Below are 26038 nucleotides of genomic sequence, written 5' to 3' on the forward strand. Positions count from 1 at the left end.
TTTGGCCGTGACGCAAAGGGCAAACAAGGCTGCCTTGAGTTGCAGGGAATATAAAATAACAACTTCAAGGACAGCGCAATCTCCTGCAAGTTCTCTGTATGATAAAGCTAAGTTCTATTCATTTCCTATAAGAAGAACTCGCTTTTATGATACGTATTATGGATAAGGAAATGATAAATGCAAAAAAAATATGCTTGATGGATCTGCTTTAATGAATAGTGTGACCTTCTCACTTTGTATCATCGTACTGCGCTCAGATGAATGCTAGCCATGTCTATTCAGATGTCACTTATCTCTCCGAATGAAACAACTGTGACTAACAAATCGAAGTTCCTTCTTTTCACACCGATTTCTTAACCATGCATTAAGGTCTCTGGAGTGAAACATCCTGCCCTCTGGCTCTCTGTATACTGGTAATATTTCAGGGAAAGAAAAACACAGCCTGCAACGTGTCTATGATCTTCCCCTAACGCATCCAATGCTTAATGCATTTCTGGAACATCAGATTCTGTCACATTATTGGTCCCCAGAGAGGGATTTAACTCTCTTAGTGTCGCTTACTTTAACACTTCTTAGTAGACTTTGCCGTGGCTCGGAGAAAGCATGTTTGCTCTCGCTGTGTATCCTACTCATATCTATGTACCTAAAAAGAGATATTGCTTCTTTTCCTGGAATTCCAATTGGTCTGAAAATTCTATTCCTATTAATGCAGAAGATTCTTTTCACCTGCAAAGGAGGAGCATCAGAGACTGCAACAGGAGGTACTGTAGCAGACAGAGCTGATGTGATCTGTAAGCATATATCTGGATTGGGTATTATTTAGAGTTGCCAGGTAAGAAACAGAGTTATGGACACCTGTTAATTATAAATGAAGCATCTTTTCTTTCATAGCCGATTTCAAATAAAGGCAACATTTGACACCACTACATAGGGGGGGTGGGCACATCACTAAAAATACTGAAAATATTTCTATTTCTTTTAACATTTAGTAGACATACCCCCAAACAAAATGTGCATGGATTTTTAGCGACATGCTTTCTTTGGGGGTATACAGACAAAAAAAAACAGTTTGCAAAAGCTGCAGAACTCCTGTCTGCAGCCTTTGCAAGAATACACCAATCAGAGACTTCTCATTGAGAAGACTCTCTGCTGGAGCTGCGAGCGTGAGTATAAATCATTGAGAAGGAGGAAAGGCAGGAGCGCTAGCCCATTGCGCCTGCCGCTAATGTTAGCTCTGTGCAAGCAGAAGAAAACCCGGCTTTCCGAGTGAATTTTGCTGCACTCTGTTGAAATCAACACTTTTAAAAAGTGACACAGACCCCAGATACATTAACGGGATCCTGTAGCGCCAGGAAAACAAAGCCGTTTTCCTGGCACTATAGGGCTAATAGGTCCCCCCCTTCCCTCGCGCCCCCCTCCAGCAGGGCTGAAGGGGTCAAAACCCTTTCAGCTACTTACCTGAATCCAGCACTGATGACCCACGCCGCTGGGTCAGGCTCCGCCAACGCCCCTCCCCAGTCGATATCAGCCGGCGGGGGATACCTAATGCGCATTAGATCTCACCATAGGAAAGCATTATCCAATGCTTTCCTATAGGGAAAAGCTGATGCTGGAGTTCCGTGAGGATGTCCAGCGTCAGATAACAGACCAAAAGTCTGTTTGGATTCGGGAAGCCCTCTAGTGGCTGTCTGGTAGACAGCCACAGAGGGCAGACTTAGAGCTGCAATGTAAACATTGCTGTTTCTCTGGAACTGCAATGTTTTACATTGCAGCACTAAGTGCAAAAGGGTCACAGGACCCAGACCACTGCAATTAGCTGAAGTGGTCTGGGTGCCTACAGAGTCCCTTTAAGCAAGCTGAAGTGCTTTGTGTGGAGTGTTCCTTTAATTAGTAACATTTATAAAAAGAAAGAAAAATATTTCAGGTAAGAACTGGCTACAATGAACACTTTATACAACTCTATGAAGGGTTTTAATATGTTCCAACTATTTTCTACCGATCAAGTTCAGACAACGTATCAGTGTCCGAAATATTTGGGATGGAGCTGCTGTAATAATATAAAACCCTAATCTGGACTGCACCATCGCTTACCTGAGATTTCGGGTATGACCTGGGCCCATGCTTACTAGTTTATACTATCAGGGTTATTCACTAGTGAATTTCAAAGTTTAGGCCAAAGTAGTGAAACTGGAAACATAACTGACAGATAATGTTTCCATTTTGGCAATTGTGGCCTTAAAGGGCTGATTTGGGCACCATAACAACTTAATTGAAACCCAGTTGTTATGGTGCTTGGAGGTCCCTGGCACTGGCTCACCTTTAGGGGCTAGACAGTTCCATAACTATTTACCTCTAAAATCTGTGTTTCAACACTGGATCTCTCTCTGCCCTTCTGTCCTTCCACTCGCTCAGACTACTAGAAGGCTCAGGCAGCATCTGCCAGGGGCAACGATGATTGGATAGGAACGGTAAGCTGATGCTCTCAGCTCAGCCAATCAGTGACTACTCATTCACAAAACTGGTTTGAAAAAGGCACGTTTCGTCTGGCACCATAACAATTTCATTTTTTATTAAGTTGTTATGGTGCCTAGAGTGTTCCCTTAAATTTGAAATTCACTTTGAATTCTTCGTTTAGTAGATAACCCTGTAAATATTCTATGTAAAGCGGTGTGATCCCCGTGTATGTGTTTCCCAGGGCCGCACTGAGACCTAGGGAACCTCATCACCTAGGTTAAATTAAAATTCTTCGTATGCCTTCACCACAAATATACAACACAATACAGTAAGGGGTATCACTGAGTGGGATTTAAACTGGTCCTCACCTCTTTCTCTCCGCAGATGTGGCTGACAGTGGATGCTGATGCAGGACTAGTTGAGGGTCCAAGGACAGAAACAACTCCTTTCGGTAAAATCTGACACACTGTAACAAAGAAAGAGAGAGAGACAGGGAAATTAAGCACATTTACGCTTTTCATAATTTATTTCTGCCGTTTTTTCTCTGAGACTAGCCATGCGTGTATCACTGCTATTAGTCCTCTGCAGACACTCACTTAATTACCATCGCATTGTCACCTGCAACCTTGGAAGTTTTAGTAAACACAGAGGTCATTATAGCCGTCTACAATATAGTAATGAAGTATCTGGTTCCAACTACACAGCACCATGCCTACCGACACTTTAAATGGGCAAAGATGGACACTTTCAATTTAGGGGTGTGAGTGGGAGTGTGGCCAGGGGCAGGGCGGTTCTGAGAAATTTAGGTGACTTACTAATAACAATCTATACAACTAAAATATCATTTAGACCAAGTGCAATGTATCGTATTTACACAGACTGATTTCTAAACACATGTATTGTAGTTTAAAGACACATTACTGTTAGTATTATTGCTGTGGAGCTCTGTTATACACTCAGACACATTACTTTGAGTATTAATGCTGTGGAGCTCTGTTATACACTCAGACACACCAACAATATGAAGCTCCTAGAAAAGATGGATATTAGGATAAACAAGAGGGACAGAGGGATTTGAGCCCGAAAGAGGGACTGTCCCTCCTAAATAGGGGCTCTTGTGAGGTATGCAACACTTTTTAAAGGTAAGAAATGCTCTTTAGTTTATTGAAATCTGTTGGACCTCCAAATATGTAGTAGTTTCCAAAATTAGAAAAGCAACTAGATGAGGTTTGTTCACCAGTGAATTGCAGTCAGCCGAAAAAAGAACTGAACATTTTAGTCCATAATAGCTCATATGGACAATTCTCCAACTCAGTCACAATATTGCAATGCGTTGTTTCATACATTACAGCTTGGTTTTAAGTGAATTAACCTTTTTTTCTTCATATTAGACTGGCAGTACTCTTCCATCCCTTCAAATGAGCAGCACTAGGACCTCTTAACCCCTTAATGACACAACTTCTGGAATAAAAGGGAATCATGACGGAATATATCCGTCGTCTGTCCTTAAGGGGTTAAAACGTAGGTTTAACCCCTCCAGTACTAGAGCACTGCAGTTAAAGAACACTGTTTAACCTCTAAATGTAGATTGCCATGAATCTGGGGACAATAAAATACCAGGAGACCTTTAGTGGTAAAATGGCGATACTATCAATAGTGTTTCCAAAACAAATTAACCTCCCGTTCAGGAGTCTATAACACCCCACTCTAGTGTAAGAACACACAATTGCTATTGTGTCCACAGAAAAGAAAAACGTAGGAGACCGGTACAAATCTTAAAGGCCTAGTTATGTAACATTACATTAAATGAGCCTTGACACTTTCCAAGATTTTTATTACGATGTTACTCATCCCATATCTTTAACTAGTAAGCATTTGCAAGTTTAAACAAAAAAAAAAAAAATTGTGTTTCAAGTTGTCTACATACCACTCAGTTTTTTTTTACAGTTTTACACTATTTAGTTTTGTTTATATTTTATATGTATAGGTTCTATCCAGCCATAATATTGTGAAATACTTTGCCATTGTGTGCACAATCACCTTGCTATCTCCTGATTCAACGTATGTATATCGTTTTTTTAGTGACATGACACTTGGGTGATTATCTTAGCAGCACTGAGTTTTTTAGCTCCATTACTGGCGCCATTATTTCTTAAAATAATACTGCATATAATCTTTTTTTTTTTTTGTCAACACATCAGATTTATAGTAATACAACATACAGTTATATATACAGGTGGGAATCAATTACAGAAGTAGGTCAATCCACCCCACAGCGAGCATTACTACTGTGGTTCTCGATTTGGGTTTGCAATAAATAGTACAGGTCTACAGGTATCCCCGTACATGTTCAAGGGCGCTGTCTCCGTTTGGTGCGTCACTTTGGTGTGTAACTCTGCCCTTCTGCACAGAACCTCCGATTCTGCGTTACACATTTGCTCAAAAAATGTCATTGGGGCTTGTGCTGCTCTCTTGACCTCTGGGCTGTTGGCAAAGTCTTTAAGCTGTATGTATCTGAATACGTCTTTTGTGGTTAGTGGAGCTAGTGTTTTTAGGTGTTCGGACGTTTTAAAGGTCCCCTTGTCGTACAAGTGGGCATATCTCTGTACCCCAGTGCTATCAATGCCCTGGAAGTCCCGTGCGCTCAGCCCTGGCTCGAATGCTCCGTTGTGTATCATTGGTGATGGTGTGTGTTTTAGGGCGTGTTTGTCAGCCGCTAGTTCCCAAATTCGTATTGAGTTGAGTATTGCTGGGCATGTGGTGCGGAGAGGTGGTCTGTCCTGTCTGGGCACCCAAATCCAAAACTGTGGTAGGTCAGTGCTCATCAGTCGCGTTTATAGCTCTACCCTTCTGTGGGATCCCACCCCTGAGTGCCAGGCCACCACCTGGGCAAGCTGTGCAGCTAGGTAGTAATAGTAGAGATTTGGGAGTCCCATTCCCCCTCTGGTTTTTGGGCGATATAGTACCTGCCTAGCTATGCGGTGTTGTTTTTGTGCCCATATGAAGTTATCAATGGTTCTTTGTAAGGGCATTAGGTCTTGTTTGGTTACTTTGACAGGCAGGGCCTGAAACAGAAACAGCAGTCGCGGGAGCAGCGTCATTTTTATGGCGTGGAGTCTGCCTATCCAGGAGATTGTTTTTTCCTGCCCCTTGTCTATGTCCCGGCACAGTGATTTTATGCTAGGTGTGTAATTGTCAAAGTACAATTTGTCCGGGTCTGCAGTGAGCCTGACCCCTAGGTATTTAATGTTGGTTTTCACTATCGTGAATGTGTGGTCTGATCTCAGTCACTCTATTCCCGTGGGTCCATTCCGACGGGCATGGCCACCGATTTTCCCATATTAATTTTATAGCCTGATACATATGCGTATTCCTCTAATAAGGACAAAAGCTGAGGGAGCGAGTGCTGTGGGTTGGTCATCGTGATCATGATGTCATCCGCATAGGCGGAGACTTTGTACTCTTCATCCCCGGCCCGTATCCCTTCTATGCCCCCGTCTCCCATATTCTGTGCAGCAGTGGCTCTAAGGCCAGAACGAACAGTAGGGGGGACAGGGGGCATCCCTGCCTGGTGCCGTTGTTGGGCCGAAAGGGGGTTGGGGTTGCTCCTGGTACCATAGTCTGTGCTCTGGGGTAGGCATATAGGGCCCCTATCCCCCTCACGAAGGGCTCCGGCATCTGTAGATGCTTTAATAATGTGAATAGGTAGTGCCAGAGTACCCTGTCAAACGCCTTCTCCGCATCCAGCGATAGGACCAGAGAAGGCGTCCGGGTCCTCGTGGATCATGGTCGTCAAGAGGGGGTTGAGCCGCGTCGCCATTATTTTTGCAAATACTTTCACATCAAAGTTGATTAGGGAGATGGGTCGGTGGTTTGCTGCGTCTGTCGGGTCTTTCCCTGGCTTGGGAATGAGCGTTATGTCTGCAGTGAGTGTTTCCGAGTTCGGGTGCCTGCCCTCCATCCACTCCGTGTATGCTTTCACGAGCCGGGGCGTCAGTGTCTCCCTCAATATTTTATAGTAGGTGCCACCGAAGCCATCCGGCCCCGGGGCTTTGTTGCCTTTGAGGGCTGAGATTGCCTTATCCACTTCTTCTTCCTCAATGGGCACGCCCAGTGTCAGCATGACGTCCGGGCTGGGTGTGGGCATGTTGGTTTTGTTAATAAAGTCCCTGATCGCCTGGTCGTACACTTTATTATCTCCGTTGAGCTCTGGGGAATGATTATAAATCTTAGAGAAGAGCTCTGTGAAGATCTGGTTGATCTCTGTGGGGTTGTGTTATCTGTCCACTCGCGTCCTTTAGCACAGCTATGTTGTGGTATTTCAGTTTAGGGTTCAGTGCTCTAGCGAGCAAAGTGTCCATTTTGTTGGATCGTTCATAGTAGAGGCGTTTTTTGCGAACCAGTTCCCTGCCTAGTTCGTCTATTGCTGTGACCCTTATTTTGTGCCGCAGGTTATTCACTACATTTTTGCCGGCAATTTAAAGTGAATTCAGTGTGAACAAAATTGAAAATATAGAAGATTTGGAGAATTTGTATTTGTATATACAGTATGGGCCTAAAATGTAAAATGTACTTTGAATTCCATTTGACTTCCTGACAAGTCACACACACTTTAGTGGAATAACACTGCCTGTGTAAACTAATGGAGGCTGACTTAATTACATTTGCACACAATAATTATATATGCAAAATAGCCTCAAGGCTGGCAAAGCATCATGGGGGTTGTTTTTTACAACAGCAGTAGATTTGCCATTTGGCGAACCCAGTTTACAAATTAAATTTACAATTTTTCTGGAACCGACATGGACGAATAAACTACAAAGAAAACAAACGCTGTAAACATTAACTTGCATATAAAAGGGAACAGCATCAATTAGTGTGAGTGAGCCATTTTAAAATTCACGATAATAAAGGCTATTTATGGCTCAACATGCAAGGGCTTATAATTTAGAGAAGAAAAATCACGAGACGGGAGGTTGACGCTGTGACAGCTCTGTAGCACGCATACAATCCCTACGCGGAAAATAAAAGCACTTTGTCACAGTGTGTGATTTCACGGCTCCTACGGCATAGGCCTCAGGCCTCTACCACCAGCATCGCTATGGCAACCACTGGAAGAACTTAATGAGAAACTACAAATGAATTAAACTTTGCACAGAGTGTCTGCGAATCTCAGCACACAACCAGGAAAAATAAGGCAAATTAGATTCAAGGAGAGCAACACACTATGATAACACACCGGCACAGTAACTACTTTATCAGCAGAATAGCATTGTATACAGTAGCTAAGGTCACTGTAGCTCATTAAAAAGGCAAAAATAGCAGCCTTGTAAATCAGGGGTGCATTCAGAACCTAATCTAGGAAGGGGCACTGGTAGTGGGCTGTAACGTGGTGATAGGGCCTGTAGTGGGATGATGGGGGACTGTAGTGTGGGGGAAAGGGGCTGTAATGGAGGACAGGGGCTATAGGGGCTGCAGTTGGTGGCATAGGGGCTGTATTGGGGGATAGGGCAGCAACCCTATCCCCCAATACAGCCCCTAACTCCTCAACTGCATCACCTATGCCCAATATGGGGTAGCGGCTGTGGTAGGGAATAGAGGCTGTAGTGTGGGGGATTGTGACTTCAGTGAATAGGATAGGGGCTCTATTGGGAGGACAGGGACCTGCAAATGAGAGGATAGACGCTTTAGTGGGGGCATAGGGTCTGTAGTGGGGAGACAGCAGCTGCAGTGGGGTGAAAAGGGGTGCTTTAGTTGGGATAGGGGATGTGTGTGTGTGGGGGAGGGGGTTGTTATTGAGGCTGAAATAAGGAGGATAGAGGCTGAGAGGGGAATCCTGATCCTTGGTGGTCAGGTGGGAGATGGCTGAAACCCCTGTGGGTCCCAACAGTTCCTTCCGGACTGCGCCAGGGAAAGTATCAGATCATCGCCGTGGTAACCCACAGCCATGCTCTAATACTGTAGGGAGGTCGAAAACTCGGTACAGTCCAAGTTCTCTCTCCTATACTGTTACCAGGGGGCCTGGTAAGTGAAGGAAATCATTGATCTCCCCTCTGGGTTGGCGCTTGATTTGCCTTTGCTTCTTAAAGGGGCTCTATTGCCCCCACCCCTGCCTGAACCACTGCAGCTGGTGTTTGTAATTATCTGGCAGGGACATCTATACAGAAAAATGCAGGCAGTTAGCAAGTAACACCAGGCATGCAACCATAGATATACCCTAAAATGTTAAGGGTCAGGAATTCATAGTTAATTAAAAGTGAATTTTATATTTAAAGTCAAAATGGACTTTGAAATTCACTTCACATTTCTTAGAATTCACAGACAGTAAAAAAAAAAATACAAAAATCTTTGTTTAACATTTTCATATGGAAAGTAGAAGGAAAAAAATGACTCTTGTGGTTAATGGTCCACGATCTGACCAGCATGTGGTATACACGCAAGGCCATGGGAGCTGCACAAATAGATCCGGATCATAATTATCCACGTTTACCAAGGTGGTTTCAGATCCAGTGAGATTATGCGCAGTTTGGCCCACGCCACATTGTAGTGATTGCTGTCATGGCGGGTTCTAGACTTAGAATGCCAGCAGTTCCATTTGAGCAGGAATACTAGTTTTTGCAAACAAGAAACCTTAGAAAGGTCCCGATTGAATTTAAACAATGGATAGATAAAAAAATATACATTAAAATGTTATATTAACTTATAATTGTAAGATTAATATAAGAGTTAATTATAGTTGTATGAAAGCAGTGTCACGAACGCACCCTACTCCAAGAGTGTGCGTGACGTAGTTGTGGTGGTGAAAGGGTTAAAGTTCACTATTTGTCTGCACTAGACCGGAAATAATGACAAAATCCCCCTTTAACACCACCCACACTTAAACATAATAATATAACTAATACTATTTTAAAGCTGTCGCCACGAAGACAATTTATAAATGGGGTGCCTTGGTCCCCCAGGTAAACCAACAATAAAACCCACCAAATATTACTTAGTACAATATTCAAGGAATTACAAAAATACTAACTAGTCTCTTCAGGTAACGTGATTCTTAACCAGACAAAGGCAGAACTTAATAAATTAATGTTTATTATGAGCAAAAATGGTCATAGTGGATATAAAAATATATGAAAAACTAATTATTTACACCAACAACAGATAAAAACAAAAAGGATAAAATACAGAAGTCCTAATTACTCACTTAGGTTTTTCAAAGTACAACTTCTGTCCAGGCGGTCTCTGGCAAGGAAAGATGATGGTGACTCACTCAATATTAGATCTTGGCCCCAAGCAAGTACACCACCACCCTTCAGGATCACAGGAGATATACCCTGTGGATTATCACACCTCACCCAGGGGTGGAGCCAAGGCGTACCTATAGTGATTCTAACTGACCACCTCCTTTGTTCCAGAAAACAACAAGCCAAATATAAACTTTTGGTTTTATCTCCTCTACTGTACTTGCCACATAAATAATAATTGCCTCTATGAATTTGTTATTGTTTTCCCATTCCATAGACATGTTGCACACCCCGCCCACGATCCAATAGGACAGACATCACAACTCCTGCCACACGGTTTAAGTTGTGCAACTCATGTTTAGGCTTAATTAAGAGATTGGGCTTGTCCCATTCCAAATATAATAAAAATGAGGCTTAATTATTAACCTGTGGGTAAGTATTAATGTTTCACTTGGATAAGATATTGGAACACAAGGATCTTCATGAAACTAATCCCGTTACCATATCAAAAGGATTGAACTATCCTTTACAAGGTACATGCCAAATGGATGAAGAGACATTCAGACTTTTTCCAAGTGTAGAACCTCACACCTTGCAGAGCCTTGATTACTTCCCGTCCATATAGTAAACTCGTTTTCACATCCCTATGCCATTCATACTACCCCTTCTGTCATCAGACCTCTGTGGGGGTTCCAGCTTCAAAAGATGTAACCCCTGTTGACCTCAGCGATAGCATCTCTGTAATTTGTGCCATTTACTACACAAATTACATTAAAGGATAATATTTCATAGTGTAATAATAAATTATGCACCCTTGCCGTGACAAGCAGTATCTGGTATTTTTATTTATTCTATTTATAAAATTTATGGCCACCCAACTAAAGATTTAATAAAAACTGTTTCAAAGTAATTGTGTGTGTGTGGAGGTGGGGGGGTGAGGGGGTAGGTTAATGTTAAATGCCCAGCAGTGTTTTCATAATCAATACTCAAACTAACCTAATGTAAATATTAACCAGACACCGTCTGAGCCTGTGTTCAATACAGACCAGACACTTTATGAATCTTTCATGCTAATGTGCAGTCAGATCATGCTACATTCTGAAATTAACACAGATTTATTATATTAGATCCAATGCCAGCACAGTCTGAGCCTGTGCTGAATATACATAGTCAGATTCCCAAATAAATTAAAAAGCAGTACGGAAGAGGACCTATCTAAGATAGTCTTGATATTGTGCATTCACATCCTGCTACATTATAAGCCCAGCACCAGAGCCTGCCCTGATAACGTGCGGTGAGTTCCCCCTACACTATATATAAACCCAGAGCCATCTAAACCTGTCCTGGTAATGTGTAATCAGATCCCCTACTTTGTATAAAAGCCTAGAACTGTCAGAGCCTGTCCTGATAATGAGTAGTCATATCCGTGTACAGTGGATACAGAGCAGGCACTAAGCCAGTCCTGATATTCACCCCCTCTGTCTGAGCCTGTCCTAATAATGTGTAGTCAGATCAGGAGAGAACTCACTTGTGTCTGTAGTCTCGTACTGGCTGTCCCTCTGCAATTCGAAGATCTCTACCTCTACGCGCCCACTGGTTGCTCCTTGTGTGTGGCTGTTGATGTGTTCACGTGCCAGTGCAAGTGCCAACCTCTCTCCGCGGCCACAAACCGTCTGATCGTCAAGTATGGCAGCTGTGAGGAGACACAGAGTGCGTTAATGCAAGTGACAAGGACAGAATTTGAACATTACTGCAAGAGACAGGTCGGAAAGGCTATGTACTAACACATGGCAAATTGCAGCCGCTCAACTGTCAGCAACAATATTTTTAATAGCTTGTAAACCTGATGCAATGTATTAACCCCTTTACTTACCCTGGGGCTAATCCTTTCCATCTGGCAAACAAGAAACTAAAAAAAAACTCTGCAATTTATCCATGCATAAGGGTAAAACAGCTGGGATTTATTCACTAAACAGAGAAATGTAATGGGCTCTACATATCTCTAGCTTATTGTTGGGGGATAAGCCTTACCCCAAAAATAAACCCTAGTTGAAATTGACGCTAGTTCGCTAATTTGCTAATCTATGTTCGAGGAAGTTTCCCCAAACACAGATTCATTGGATTCAATGCCCTAGTGAACTGGTCTGTGCTTGGGGGAATTCCCTCGAACGTTGACCTGCTTTCTTGCACATGCTTGCTAATGTTTTTACCCCAAATAACCCCTAGTGTGTTTTTTGGGGCAAAAATTAATAAAAGACCCGGTCTTATTTTCATGGAAAAACAGTAAAATACATAAACTATTTTATTCATAGTTTGAATGGTCATCAGTTCAAAATGAATTCAAAGTGATTTGAAAATTTCAAGCCAAAACAGGTGAATTGGAAACATTCTCAACCTTAGCTATTTATTCAGTGCAGTTGTTTTTTTGTTTTTTTTTTTGTCCTTCACTTTGAATTTACTGTGATTTACAGACAATTCCCACTTTATTGAATAACCCTGATAATGTGTGACAAACAGACCAGCAAGAATCCATGAGTAAGAATGGGAGACGATTTCTAAATGACACGGTAAATTGCTTGTCCTAGCTCACCACTGATGTAATTAATTTTCTGATGCAGCCTTCACAAAACACCTACTTAAACACAAAACATTTGCCGACCGAGAAGAAATGGCTGCAAAAATATACAGTAACAACAAAAGGGACAAGAGTATTAGTCCAGGTAGGAATTTTTTTCTGCATTCATCCTCAAAAAATGTCAGAACCAGAGACACAAATTTAGAGAGTTACTCCAGAGACTGACTAGGACAGGAGCTATTTCGAGAGATTTAGAGATACATTCACATACCTTGAGTTTTAGTTAACTATATTTTTTGCTACACCTTAGATAAGCTTGAGGGCATGCCATCTGCTACAAGGCTTTTGTGAGCAACTGATCATTTTAATAATCACCTATAATCTGGGGCTCCCACTGAACTACTTGCAAGGGTCTGATGTCCATAATTCCACTCATCCATTGTGACCTTGGGTGAAGGAGCAAGTTGACTCCTCTCCCTAACCCATTTTGCTACAATGTGAAATCAAAAGGAATTTTAGGAGGCGAGAAGTGAATAGGAATAGTTCACAATTTAACAGTTAATCACAAAGCATGTCTAATATAGAGGATATATTCAAATTCTACTTACAAGCTTTAACATGCACAAGGGAGACTTCCCAACCTCAAAACAGCCCTTAACCCCTTTTGGTCAGTGGTGAACACTTAAGTAGATTTCCAACTGCCTTTTATATTAATTCTCTGCCATAAAGGCCCGGCAACAACCATACCTGGAACCTGGGTGGGTCATTCTGTAAAACATGTTTCTCTTAATTTTCCTACAACAGAAGGACATAGGGTCCAGGGCTGAAGCAATCTCAGAGAATAACTTTGTGAGATGTATGGGGGCAGTTTTGACTACAGCAAAGCAACACAAGCCTTGGTAGGTTGGTGGCAGGCACCTGGCAATGATTTGTCAAACTTGGGACCTCTGGTTTAAATCCAGAATGTAAGAAAGCAGGTATTTGCTGAGATGTGTATCCAGCTCAGGTTATCCATGATATGCCCCATACAAACGTCTGTATAGAATAGGAAAATCAAAAAGCACCAAGTCACATTTAACAAGAATTACTGAAAACTGAAGTAACTCAAACTATAACATAAAAAAATATATTCTTCTATTGATTAAAATAGCTTCCCATCTAAAATGAACTGCTGGATTTTTATTATAAGACATAAAATAAAATGAATTATTTTGTTTTACAAGGCTTTTGCCCAAGGGACTATTATAGGCAGTCATTTATTTTGCAGAAGATCGTCCTCACCAAAACACCGCCTCAGCTTAAAGTGAACATGACACTGATAGATCATTTGGGATCCGATCGGGAGTACACACCGAGAGAGATTTATCATTGTCGTGTTCCGAAATGTAGTGCAAAGTTGCAAAAGAGGAAGAGTTACCAATTGGATGTGCCTGCTGATTCCTTTTGTCTCCATGACACCATGATTGCCCCACTTTTAGTACTTTGTACCTTTTTTTCCACAACTTAACATCTTTGAAAGGGTTCTCCAACCATTTTTTATAGTTACTAGAATAATGTCCTATTAAGGGAGATTGAAGGAGATTAAAAAGATGAGAGAAAGAGGTTCTCTTCTCGTTTGGATATGGTACACAAGATGACATTCTCTGATGATATATTTTTAGAACTACTGCAACTAAAATCCCAATTAAGACATCTTGTGAATATGAAATGGTCAAAATAGCAAGCTCAAATTAAAAAGAATGTTTTTACTCAAGCAAACATAGGAAGAAAAATCGAGCTTGTATCAGTTTTTTGTGTTTTTTTTTTATTAAAAAGAACTTTGTAATAATCATGCAAGGGTACTCGGGAAGAATATAGTTCTGGGTTGGAAAAGAAGAGGCTCTATTTAAGTTAAAATATATTTACTAGAGTTTCTAACTTACGGATAGAGGAGATGGAGAGATTGATTACAGTAGTTGAAATCAAACAGGCAATTACTTCATTACCCTCCGGAAAGAGTCCGGGCTTTGATGGCTTTACTACAAACTATTATAAACTATTACATTCTGAATTATTACCTTCCTTTGCCGATATGTTCAAATTAATTATTTCTGGTGTTGGTTTAAGTAGCTCTATGCTACAAGGTAATAAAACGGTTAAAATTGAATAAAGGTAAGGAAAGTGATATCTGTGGTAGTCATAGACCAATTTCCCTTTTAAATTTGGATTTAAAGATTTTCACTAAAGTATTGGCTACTAGACTGAAACGTCTAATCTCATTTAAGATGTTCAATCAGACTTTGTTGAAGGAAGACAAGCTCAAGATAATACCATTAAAACAATACATGCTATTTACTTAGCGTCTTATTTAAAGATCCCCTCAATTTTGTTATCAGTTGATGAGAAGGCGTTTGATAGAGTGAACTGGTTATTTTTGTTTGAAGTCTTAAAAGAAATTGGATTTGGTAAAAACTAAGATGGCTTTATATTCCATTCCCGTGGCCAAAGTTAAAATTAAAGGGACACTCCAGGCACCCAGACCACTTCTGCCCATTGGAGTGGTCTGGGTGCCAACTCCCACTACCCTTAACACTGCAACTGTAAATATTGCAGTTTTCATAAACTGCAATAATTACCTTGCAGGGTTAACTCCTCCTCTAGTGGCTGTCTAGTGGCTGTCTACTAGACAGCCACTAGAGGGCACTTCCGGTATTATAGCACACATTCCATGCGCTATAGCGTCGCTGGACGTCCTCACGCTATGTGAGGACCTCCAGCGTCGCTGAAATCCCCATAGGAAAGCATTGAAAGCATTTTTCAATGCTTTCCTATGGGGAGGTCTAATGAGAAGGAGAAGGGTGGATAATTAAGGAAATAACAGGGGATTGGTAAGAGGGAAGGCTTTGTTTGTGGTGGGAGGACTGGAGATGAGAGAAGAGTTCCTAACTTGCAGACATTAGGCAGCCCGGAACAGAATTCTAGGCTGCCTGAATCATGTGTGCTGAGGGTGCTACTTGCCCCCAGCCCACAATTAAAAATATCAATGGATGTGCCGTGTTTCAAGCTGGAACACTGCACATCCAGACTCCTACCACCACGATCACTTCAAAAAGTAGAAGGTAGTTGGAGTAACCCTCTAAATCTCCTCCAATGTTTGCTTGATACGTTGAGCTAGTCAAATTTAGGGCAAAGATATAGTTCAGTATTTTTTAACACAGATCATGAGGTTGTAGTACATACTTTGGTTCAACAACAATATGCATGGGGCGTCATGATTGATCGATACAGTTGCATTCTGGCCAAAGCATTCAACAAATTGGTATATAATATATCTCATGTATTCAAACCTCTAGACTGTAAGCTCGTTTGAGCAGGGTCCTCAACTACCTATTGTTCCTGTTACATAGAAACATAGAAACATAGAATGTGACGGCAGATAAGAACCATTCGGCCCATCTAGTCTGCCCAATTTTCTAAATACTTTCATTAGTCCCTGGCCTTATCTTATAGTTAGGAAAGCCTTATGTCTATCCCACGCATGCTTAAACTCCTTTACTGTGTTAACCTCTACCACTTCAGCTGGAAGGCTATTCCATGCATCCACTACCCTCTCAGTAAAGTAATACTTCCTGATGTTATTTTTAAACCTTTGTCCCTCTAATTTAAGACTATTTCCTCTTGTTGTGGTAGTTTACACTTTGTTATTGTCTCATTTGGTAAATTCCCCTTTTATTGTAAAGTGCTGGCGCTATATAAATACCAATAATAATAATAATACATCTGATCTAGGCTGGTGGAATATTTCTGATTTAGGACCACGACACCATTTTTTTTTTAAATCACCCAAGTCTTTGTCCCTAGAGATAGAGAGGATGAGTCACATTAACTATGATCAATTAACAGACTAGAGATGTAAAATTTCAGGTAGCTGACATGCCTCTTTACTTAGACCACACCCTTGAGGATCCCTGCTAAGCCAACTTAAAATTTAGAATGCATTCCATAAGTTTAAATAAAATGTGCTCTCTGCTTCCCAAAAAGTCTACGAAGTGCGCCTACGAAATTCAAGTGACAATTTAAACTAGAATACTAAAGAAGATAAATCCAGACTTTCAAAAACCTAAGAGGGTATCAAGCAAAACTTTTAATTCACTTGCAATTCTCGTTTTTGTAAACAATTGTTTTAGAACAGCTGAAATGTAACATATTTTCCAACACACACCACAATTTCTCTAACACAGTAATACACCATAAACATTTTTATCCAGAAGTGGACAAAAAGATCTGATATTTTCCCCAAGTTTCCACGTGTACATGTACTTGTCAACAGTACATGTACAATTCCACAGTACAATTCCACATGTACTTGTCAACAGTCCTCATTCAAGTAAGACAGTCATGATTTTAGGCCCAGTACGGTGTCATTGGAACACACTTGCAAAAAAGGGTCTACACCACCCACTCACCCAGCTCCTTTTGTAACTTAACATTTACTAAAGCTGACATGTATCCTTTATGTTGCTTTTACCGTGCAACTTTCAGTTTGACAAATAATGGGGTACACCAATCGATGTATTTAAACCACCATTTACTTTGTAGCAGTGGAGTTCTTTAGGAAACAAACTTTGCAGATTTGTCATTATATTAAAGGACCACTCTAGGCACCCAGACCACTTCAGCTTAATGAAGTGGTATGGGTGCCAGGTCCAGCTAGGGTTAACTAATTTTTTTATAAACATAGCAGTTTCAGAGAAACTGCTATGTTTATCAATTAGTTAAGCCTTCCCCTTTTTCCTCTAGTGGCTGTCTCACTGACAGCCGCTAGAGGCGCTTGCGTGATTCTCACTGTGAAAATCACAGTGAGAGCACGCAAGCGTCCATAGGAAAGCATTATGAATGCTTTCCTATGCGACCGGCTGAATGCGCGCGCAGCTCTTGCCGCGCGTGCGCATTCAGCCGACGGGGAGGAACGGAGGCGGAGAGGAGGAGGAGAGCTCTCCGCCCAGCGCTGGAAAAAGGTAAGTTTTAACCCTTTTCCCCTTTCCAGAGCCGGGCGGGAGGGGGTCCCTGAGGGTGGGGGCACCCTCAGGGCACTCTAGTGCCAGGAAAACGAGTATGCTTTCCTGGCACTAGAGTGGTCCTTTAATAGCCATCGATAAACATTATGGAAGAAGTAGACTATTTGTAAGAATCTTTTTCTGATGTTATGGCAACAAATCAATACCCTCTACTTCCGACCCAAAGAAAATTGGAACTTTAAAAAAAAAAATATGAGGTTAAAGGACCACTCTAGGCACCCAGACCACTTCAGCTAAATGAAGTGGTCTGGGTGCCAGGTCCTTCTAGGGTTAACCCATTTTTTCATAAACATAGCAGTTTCAGAGAAACTGCTATGTTTGTGAATGGGTTAAGCCTTCCCCTATTTCCTCTAGTGGCTGTCTCACTGACAGCCGCTAGAGGCGCTTGCGTGATTCTCACTGTGAAAATCACAGTGAGAGCACGCAAGCGTCCATAGGAAAGCATTATGAATGCTTTCCTATGTGACAGGCTGAATGCGTGCGCAGCTCTTGCCGCGCGTGCGCATTCAGCCGACGGGGAGGAGAAGAGGAGGATCGGAGGAGGAGAGCTCTCCGCCCACCGCTGGAAAAAGGTAAGTTTTTACCCCTTTCCCCTTTCCAGAGCCGGGCGGGAGTGGGACCCTGAGGGTGGGGGCACCCTCAGGGCACTCTAGTGCCAGGAAAACGAGTATGTTTTGCTGGCACTAGAGTGGTCCTTTAAAGTGGCACGGTCATATATATTTTTCTTTCCATTAATCCTGTTAAATCAAGATTCCAGAGATATTGATGCTGTTTCCATCTAACCAAACTGTACGTTTAGCTGTGATAACAGCTTAAAAGATCTGACAATTTTAAGTTGTGGAGGCAACCATCGAAAATCGCATCATGATTTTCAAACAATGAGTGACAATTAATGATTAAGAACAGAACGCTGCAAACAGCATGTGATGTGAACAACCAATCAGAACCTGTGATTTGTTAAGAAGCTCTTATCCTTACAAGGAAAAAAGGAAATGTTATAAATCTTTGTGATTAAAGAGATACTCAAAGCACCATGATAATCCATGGCTCCACCTATACCCGTTTCCTTAATTCTGAGGCTTATACAATTTGCAAAACAACATTGATATAACAGAGGGATATAAAGAAATGCGATAACATAATTGGAACAGTTCAGCACTTCGATAGACATCACTTAAACCTCTGTTAGCTTGTTAAACAGTTTTATAAATGTAATTTCATGCAAAAAAAATAAATAATAATTGCTGAACTCTATAATACATAAATCCCGACTTGATATTATACAATATGTTCAATGTTTTTTCTTTAAAAAAATGTAAGAGTTATGATTAGTTAAGGATTATCTGCCACTTCCTATTCTGGGGAATGTTAACTGTAAGTAGTAGCAAAAATATTAGAATTATCAACATTATCAGGAGTGCCTTTTTTTACTTTTTAAACATTTCATTTCTTCATTTTCTTTTTTTCTTTTTTTACTTAATAATGCTTTAAAAAAATAAGTTGACTCCAGTCTGGAGAATAGTGTTGAATTATAGTCCACAGAATCGATAAGTCTTCTAAACCACTGATGACAGCTGCCTTGACAGGGCAATCATAATTCAAATGGGTTTAGCCTAACCCTTCTCTTAAAAGTGCAAAATGTTCCATGTCCATTTGATTCAACTGAAAAGTTTGATCTGTGAAGTTAAGGTACACCAAAAAATACAAACAACAGAATATGATTAAATTAATTAATTTTGCATTGTGTAGGCTTTAAAGGGATACTCCAGGCACCCAGACCACGTCTGCCCATTGGAGTGGTCTGGGTGCCAACTCCCACTACCCTTAGCCCAGCAGCTGTAAATATTGCAATCTTCATGAACTGCAATAATTACATTGCAGGGTTAACTCCTCCTCTAGTCCCTGTCTAGAGGTCACTTCCTGGTTTCTAGCACAGGTCTGTGCTAGAGCGTCGCTGGATGTCCTCACGCTGTGTGAGGACCTCCAGCGTCGCTCAATTCCCCATAGGAAAGCATTTAAAATTTCCTATGGAAAGGTCTAATGCGCGCCTGCGCTTTAGGTCTCCCCCGCCGGCGGCCACGCAGGCACGATCAGTCTCCCCCGCCGGATGACATCGGCGGGGGAGGAGTGTGGGCGGACCCGAAACCACCGCCGAGGGACTTTGGCAGGGGTCTCAGGTAAGTCACTGAAGGGGTTTTCACCCCTTCAGCAACATGGGATGGGTGGTGGGAGGGAGAGGGTACTTGCAGTGCCAAGAAAACGGTTTGTTTTCCTGGCACTGGAGTGGCCCTTTAAACGTCTAGACCAAAAAAATAAAAAATCTTGTTAAATACCCCAGGAGAATTATTTCAAACAGTTTTTTGTCCTAAAAATTTGAATTGCCCCATTCCATTATAGACAATAAACTTGAGCAAAACAGTCAAAATGATCCACCGGGTCCCTTGTCCAAAAGGGTTTGTAGATACCTCTCCCCAAAAAATCAGATAAAACTCAAAATGCAAATATTAATATGTTGTTTTTTTGGAGTGAAAGAACACACTGCTACTGTAACCGCTTGCAAAGCCGTGTTTAAAGATACAAATTTCAGTTCTGATCTACTGATGCTTCTAAAAACTAGAGGTTTCTTTTTCTGCCGTAAGACCAAAAGTGCAGACGCTGTGGATGTTGGCGTTGGAAGGGACACGTGACAAAAGAGGCTTATACAGTGCTAAATTTGCAACTTTGATGAATCAGTGTCAGCTTTTTGTCCTTATAAGAAAACGAGTAGAAATAGATACAATTCTATTATTTTTTTTGTTACTTGCCCTTTAAGTGTTACCAATGGCCCAATCACATTGACTTCTGAGAAAAGGAAATTAGGAATCGGTGACCTGCTCTGTATGAATGAGTCTCTACAAGCTGAGAATAACCCTCTCCACACTATAGGGAGAGGAACCAAGGGGAATATGGCATCCTTTGAAGCTTTTCATCTCCCGTCTGTATTCAAGATTTATTACATTTCTTTATTCTGGCTTTTTTGATATGTTAATTCTCACAAATTGTGGAGTATTAAATGTATGTCTTTTTATTACAGCTTTTATGTGCTGAGCAAGAGAACACAAAACATCTGAAAGATACCCCCACCCTCCTAATAACCTTTCCTCGCAGCCTCTTCTTCTAGCATTTACAGTCGACAGTGCCCGGGAAAAAAAAATCTTCATGGCACCTTTTACATTAGTAAGATTATTTAATGTATTAATGTGACCAAGCTAAAAACAGCCCCATAAACCCATTAAAAGCAACTATTGGTAATCCAAGCCATTATTACATTAAGATCTTTTTCCTTTCTTGTTTGAAGGTTCCGTTGCGATGTAACGCCTTTGTGCTGGGTGTATAACTATCTGAGAGATATGCCTCTATCACAACATTTGTCTTTCCGTATATAATGTCTTCCTTCTATTAAGAAACGCCCAATAACTTCTACATATTACATGCGACAACATGAGTCTTTCTTGCAACATGGTCACATATTTTATTTATTTGTTAAGTTGTGTCCAACCCATAAATTTGGAAATATTAAATAAGAGACTGTTGGGGGACAAAATGTTCTAATACTAAATAACACAGCCCTCCTCTTCCATGATATGTTACTTTTGTTCTGATACAATCAAAAACCTCATCATATAGTGTAGGTATCTATCACCGCCTTCATTACAGAATGATCCATTCCTTATATCATGTGTCCAAGCCAAAACCATGCAAATATTGGGTGGATGACAGCGTGATACACTCTACTGTAACGTGACCTCTTTACTCTGCATTTACAAACAAATAGGATATAAATAAAACCCTTTACTAATACGCCATTATAGGATACTAACAAAGATTTGCTATGAGTATTAGTCAGTTTGGGTAGGACTTACATATCAATTGCATAGCGTGACACTTGCATTCAACTGTGTACTGTCGGAAGCTACAATCTAAACACAATTATCTTACAAATGTCTCTTACACTCACACTGTGAAATGTACCTAGTTGCGTCTATTAATATTTATCTTGAGAAACTAAACCGGAAAAGAGGCAATGAAATGGCAAAAGGTGTACAAAGAGGAGGGGGCAGCAGAAATGGGAGAATGGCCTGGGAAATAGTCATTGAAATGACAGAAGGGATACATACAGACAACAAGGGTATATTTGCAAAAGGAAGCTATAGTGAAGTTAGTATGGGTTAGCTGATCTTACATATATAACAGATGAGTTAAAGGAAGGGGTGCATAAACATGCTTCCTCTGGGGGCTTCGTATCAGACAAATTCACTTCTACAGAGCACAGAACTCTAGTGGAGAGAGTTGATAAGAGATCCCCTCCATAGGCGACAGACAGACTAATGGATTGGGGAAAAAGTGGAAAAAGCCATGCAGAGACATTGAGAGCATGTTTTTCCTTCCCTAGTCAATGGATTCAACAAAATTAAGAGGATTTATAGTCAGGCATCTGAAATTCTAAGTGTAGCAGCCAGTGAAGGCATTACTCGGTATCAGCTGTGCAAGAATGAGCCATGATGATTCACTCAGCAAGAGCCCGGCCTGTTCACACAAACCTCCCTATCAGCAGCTCTTTAGGAAACAGACAAGGAAAGCAAGGAGTGTAAATTAGGATAGCAATTCTAGTTTGTCATGAAATCTCCAGGTGCTCTCGGCTCATTATCTCTCCGGTGGCCTCCGGAATGGGAGAAAAACACTAACCAAAAGCTAAGCAGGAAGAGAGCAAGTGGCACAAATAAATCTGAGAGAGGTTATAGCACAACTGAGAAAAAAAAAAAAAGATGTAACCACCGGAGAGATAATGAGCATTCTCTTAATCTACAAATCGTTTTTAATGATGCTTTCTAGACACGGGTTGAAGCATATCATACAGCCCTCGAGCTGCTTTTAAACTGGGAGTCCTATGAGAGTAACAAGTGAACAGCTACAGGTTTGCCCAACTTGTTCTAGACCAGGGGTTGGCAACCTTCGGCACTCCACATCTGTGGACTACATCTCCACTGATGCTTTGCCAGAAATATGTCTGAAAGTGCATTTTTGAAGATAAAGACCACAACATCTGGAATGCCAAAGATTGCCTATCGTTGTTCTTCTAGGTATTAGCGAAGTGGGATTTGGTCCGGGCCCAGCTAAAAGCATGGAACAGTGATGCCCAAAAGGTAGATCCCCAGATGTTCTAGAACTACAACTCCCATGATGCTTTGTGTGTCTTTACATGCCTTTAGAATGACAAGGCATCATGGAAGTTGTAGTTTTAAAACATCTGGGGATCTACCTTTTGGGCCACCCGACTCTCACCAATCAAAAGCAAAGAGAGCATTTTTAAAATAACTTTTGGGGGAAGCAAGCATTTTTAATCCGGGAATAAAAACGTATTTTTTATATGCATCCCGAGATTAATGAGATGTCCACTAAATCTAAATTTGGAGCTATAGAAAGGGTGCTGTATTTATGCCACCGGGGCCTCTGAAAACCCTCAGATGGCGTGTGTCTGGGTCGTATGCACAACATAAATAACAGGTTGCAAGCCTTTTAGAGAAGATTGTAGGAATTCTACATGTTTTCATCACTGCCTTGGAAATCTTGCAAAATTCACATTTCATTAAGTCTTGTGGTTTCCATCAGGGAGTCTCCTCTAATTGGGTTGGAAGAAGTAAATGGTACTATTTTACTATGTTTTGACAAGCAATTTACTATGGTTCATTGATTCCTCTTGTGTGGGGCTGTGTACGTTTCTTTATTTGTGAATAAAAATAAATATGTACAACTTCTATGCCAAAACAAAGAAGTCAAGATGTAATCATTTTAAATAGACTAAGGCATTGGTATTCAAATGCAAGACTATGAGCTCTTATAATTATAACTCCCAAGTACTTTCTACAGGTAAAAGCACAACATTTGGCAAGCAAAGATCATGGGAATACTAGTTCACTAACAGATGGACTTCCAAGATTTAAAGGGACACTCTGCAGCCCAAATTAAAATAAATAAATAAAAATCACTGCTTAGCAGTTTTCCCCCAATAAAACATAAGTTTTCCCACTATTTTTACATTGGGGTATATTTACAAACAGTTATCTTGTCTGCAGCCTTTGCAAGCCCTCCCCTTCTAACCCGGCCCAGACTTTATGTGGCTGTCCAATCAAAGACTTCCCAATGCAACTTAATGAGAAGTCTTTGTAAGCCAGGTGCTCTGAGAAATTGCTTCCTCTAGAGTTTATCTCCACTCAGCTAACTAAACCAAGAAGTAACAGGACCTGTTGTATGACTGACAGCCAGGGGTAACAAGTTTTATAAAAGTGCCAATTTCCTTTGGAAAAAAAAAGAGGAGACACTCTTCACACTTAAGGCACTTCAGCAAGCTAAAGTGTTTTAGGGGTCCAGAGTATTGCTTTAATACCCATGGACTCTGGGATGTATTCACAGAACAGGAAGCTGTGACTAATTGACAAACATCTTCAGACACTGTTTAGTTAACCGTTCAGTAAATAAATCCATAAGATTATTGTACATTCTTCTAATTTGACTAGAAATAGCTCTCATTTGCGACCCCATAGGCTATTGAAATAATAGTATTCGACTGATGTTACAAGTACGTGTCGGGACAGGCAAACCATTTCTCTTGAGCTGCAAGATTGATCTGAGGTTTCATTCCTCTCTGCTATGAAATACAACTACCACAATACCAAGGCATCCAAATAGTTTAGTTTCATGGGAGTCCTCGTCCACAAACACTCAACTAATCAAAGCTGTCCACCAGTAAAGAACAATATACATCATTAAGGAGGTGTAAAACAGCCTCACCCCACTGCATGAATGAAGTTGGTTTTCTACGTAGAGTCAACTTGCAATACAGGCCTTTTACAAACCTGTAGGCTGCAGGCATTTTGAGCTGGATTTGATTCAAAGTTGTAAAAGCACTCGTTAGAGAAATGTAGGCCAGACATCACCCAGTGTCACATGTAATATACTGTCTAAGGACATGGGACACCGTCAAAACCCCTACAATAAGAATAATTGCTACCAGCTCAAGCAGGGATAGACATAAGTGCAGGTCACAATGAACCAGCACCGGCCAATAAGTCAGAGGCTCTGAATACCCAAAGACAGCTGAACTTAATTGGCAAAATGCAAATACGGAATCTCAGTCTGGGCTGAAGATCAGAGGGTAGCAAATGACTGTCAGCTAAGGGCATACGTTGTCCTATCTGCTGGGGAACCATGTAACAATGACTTATGGCATATTTACAACATTTTACATGTAAGAGGTTTATGCATTCACAAATAAACCAAGAGACCAGAAAGCAACAGGTGACACGGACAAAAACCTGGAATTTGACAGCAGCCAAGAACCAAGGGCTTTAACCAGTCTGCTAATTACTGTATATTCTATAAGGCCAAATTTCAGTCTCTCTTTAATTTCCTACTCAGGGTATTCGCCAGCATATTGCAGGAGTGCTTCGGTATACTCTCGATTAGCACGCTTGGGACAATCTAAGCAAGTTAACCCTGTGACTCTTCAAAATTGTATATCTTATATAGCCTTCAAAAGCCCAACTCCAAGGTTCTGTGTGCAGACTCACAAAATGAGAATTCCCTGTTTTCTCCAATTTTCAACAGTTGAAATATGTATTGGCAAAAACTAGAGTGACTGCATTCAAAGATCACTTGCACCATAACTACTGAAATAAAGTGTGTTGGTTATCTTGTTCGGTGTGTCCTTTTAACAATCAAACATTCAGTGTAAAATTATTTTAGTTTCAGGACATGTGACATTGAAAATCTGATCAACTGACTTGAAACGCTTAATAACATTTGTGAACCTCAGTTCAAACCGCGAATGCTACATTACATTTATATTGACCCCATCAAAACCATTACAAGGATATGCCATGAATATCTAGCAATTTCTAGAAAGTACATGTACTACATGATTCTAAATACACTTCCCAGATACATTTTGTTCCTTTCCTTCACACCAGCTAACTAAACCATATCATAGTTGCATAGTTACATAGCTGAAAAGAGACTTGTGTCCATCAAGTTCAGCCTTCCTCACATATGTTTTTGCTATTGATCCAAAAGAAGGCAAAAAACCTTGTCTGAAGCCCTTTAATTTTGCAACAAACTAGGAACCTCTTGACCCCAAAATGGCAGTCAGATATCTCCTTGGATCAAACAGCTATTACTCTGTGCATATTACACTGTGCGTCTGACTTTCTCCACTATAAATTTATGCTGCGCTCATACAGCTTGGCTCTTCCTCTACAAAAGTAAATTACTTCAATACCCTCATAACCACACTCTCCTGCAAACCCAAACGACTATTTCATACATTTAACTCTCTTCTTTGCCCTATTGTTCCTCCTCCTAACTTTACCGCCTCAGACTTTGCAACTCACTTTACTGACAAGATCTCTACAATCAGGGAAGAGATCTCTCATCTGTCTTCTTCCCCTTACAATACTTCCCCTAACCTCACTCCCTCTGCTGTTCTATGTTCACACCCGCTACAGCGGAAGAGGTTTCTGCTCTGCTCCAGTCCTCCCACCCCACCACCTGCTCCCTAGATCCAATTCCCTCGCATCTCATCTGTACTCTGTCTTCTTCTCTTTCTTTACCTCTCACTAAAATTCAAAATTTCTCTCTCTCCTCTGGTATATTTCCATCGCCCTTCAAACATGCAA

The 26038-nt window shown here is 41.0% G+C and overlaps 1 protein-coding gene across 2 annotated transcripts in view; it reads right to left on the bottom strand.

Annotated features, from left to right (window-relative positions):
- GRIK5 (glutamate ionotropic receptor kainate type subunit 5) overlaps window positions 1–26038 on the bottom strand; it is a 208193-nt gene that overhangs the window by 68376 nt on the left and 113779 nt on the right. For both annotated transcript variants that reach the window (XM_063436799.1, XM_063436798.1), the window contains exons 3-4: window positions 11224–11388; window positions 2823–2920 (exon numbers count right to left, since the gene is read on the bottom strand). In XM_063436799.1, the coding sequence (XP_063292869.1) occupies window positions 2823–2920; window positions 11224–11388 (263 nt within the window). The remainder of the gene's footprint in view (window positions 1–2822; window positions 2921–11223; window positions 11389–26038) is intronic.

The sequence above is a fragment of the Pelobates fuscus genome, chromosome 11 (assembly GCF_036172605.1).
Source record: "Pelobates fuscus isolate aPelFus1 chromosome 11, aPelFus1.pri, whole genome shotgun sequence".
Taxonomy (NCBI): domain Eukaryota; kingdom Metazoa; phylum Chordata; class Amphibia; order Anura; family Pelobatidae; genus Pelobates; species Pelobates fuscus.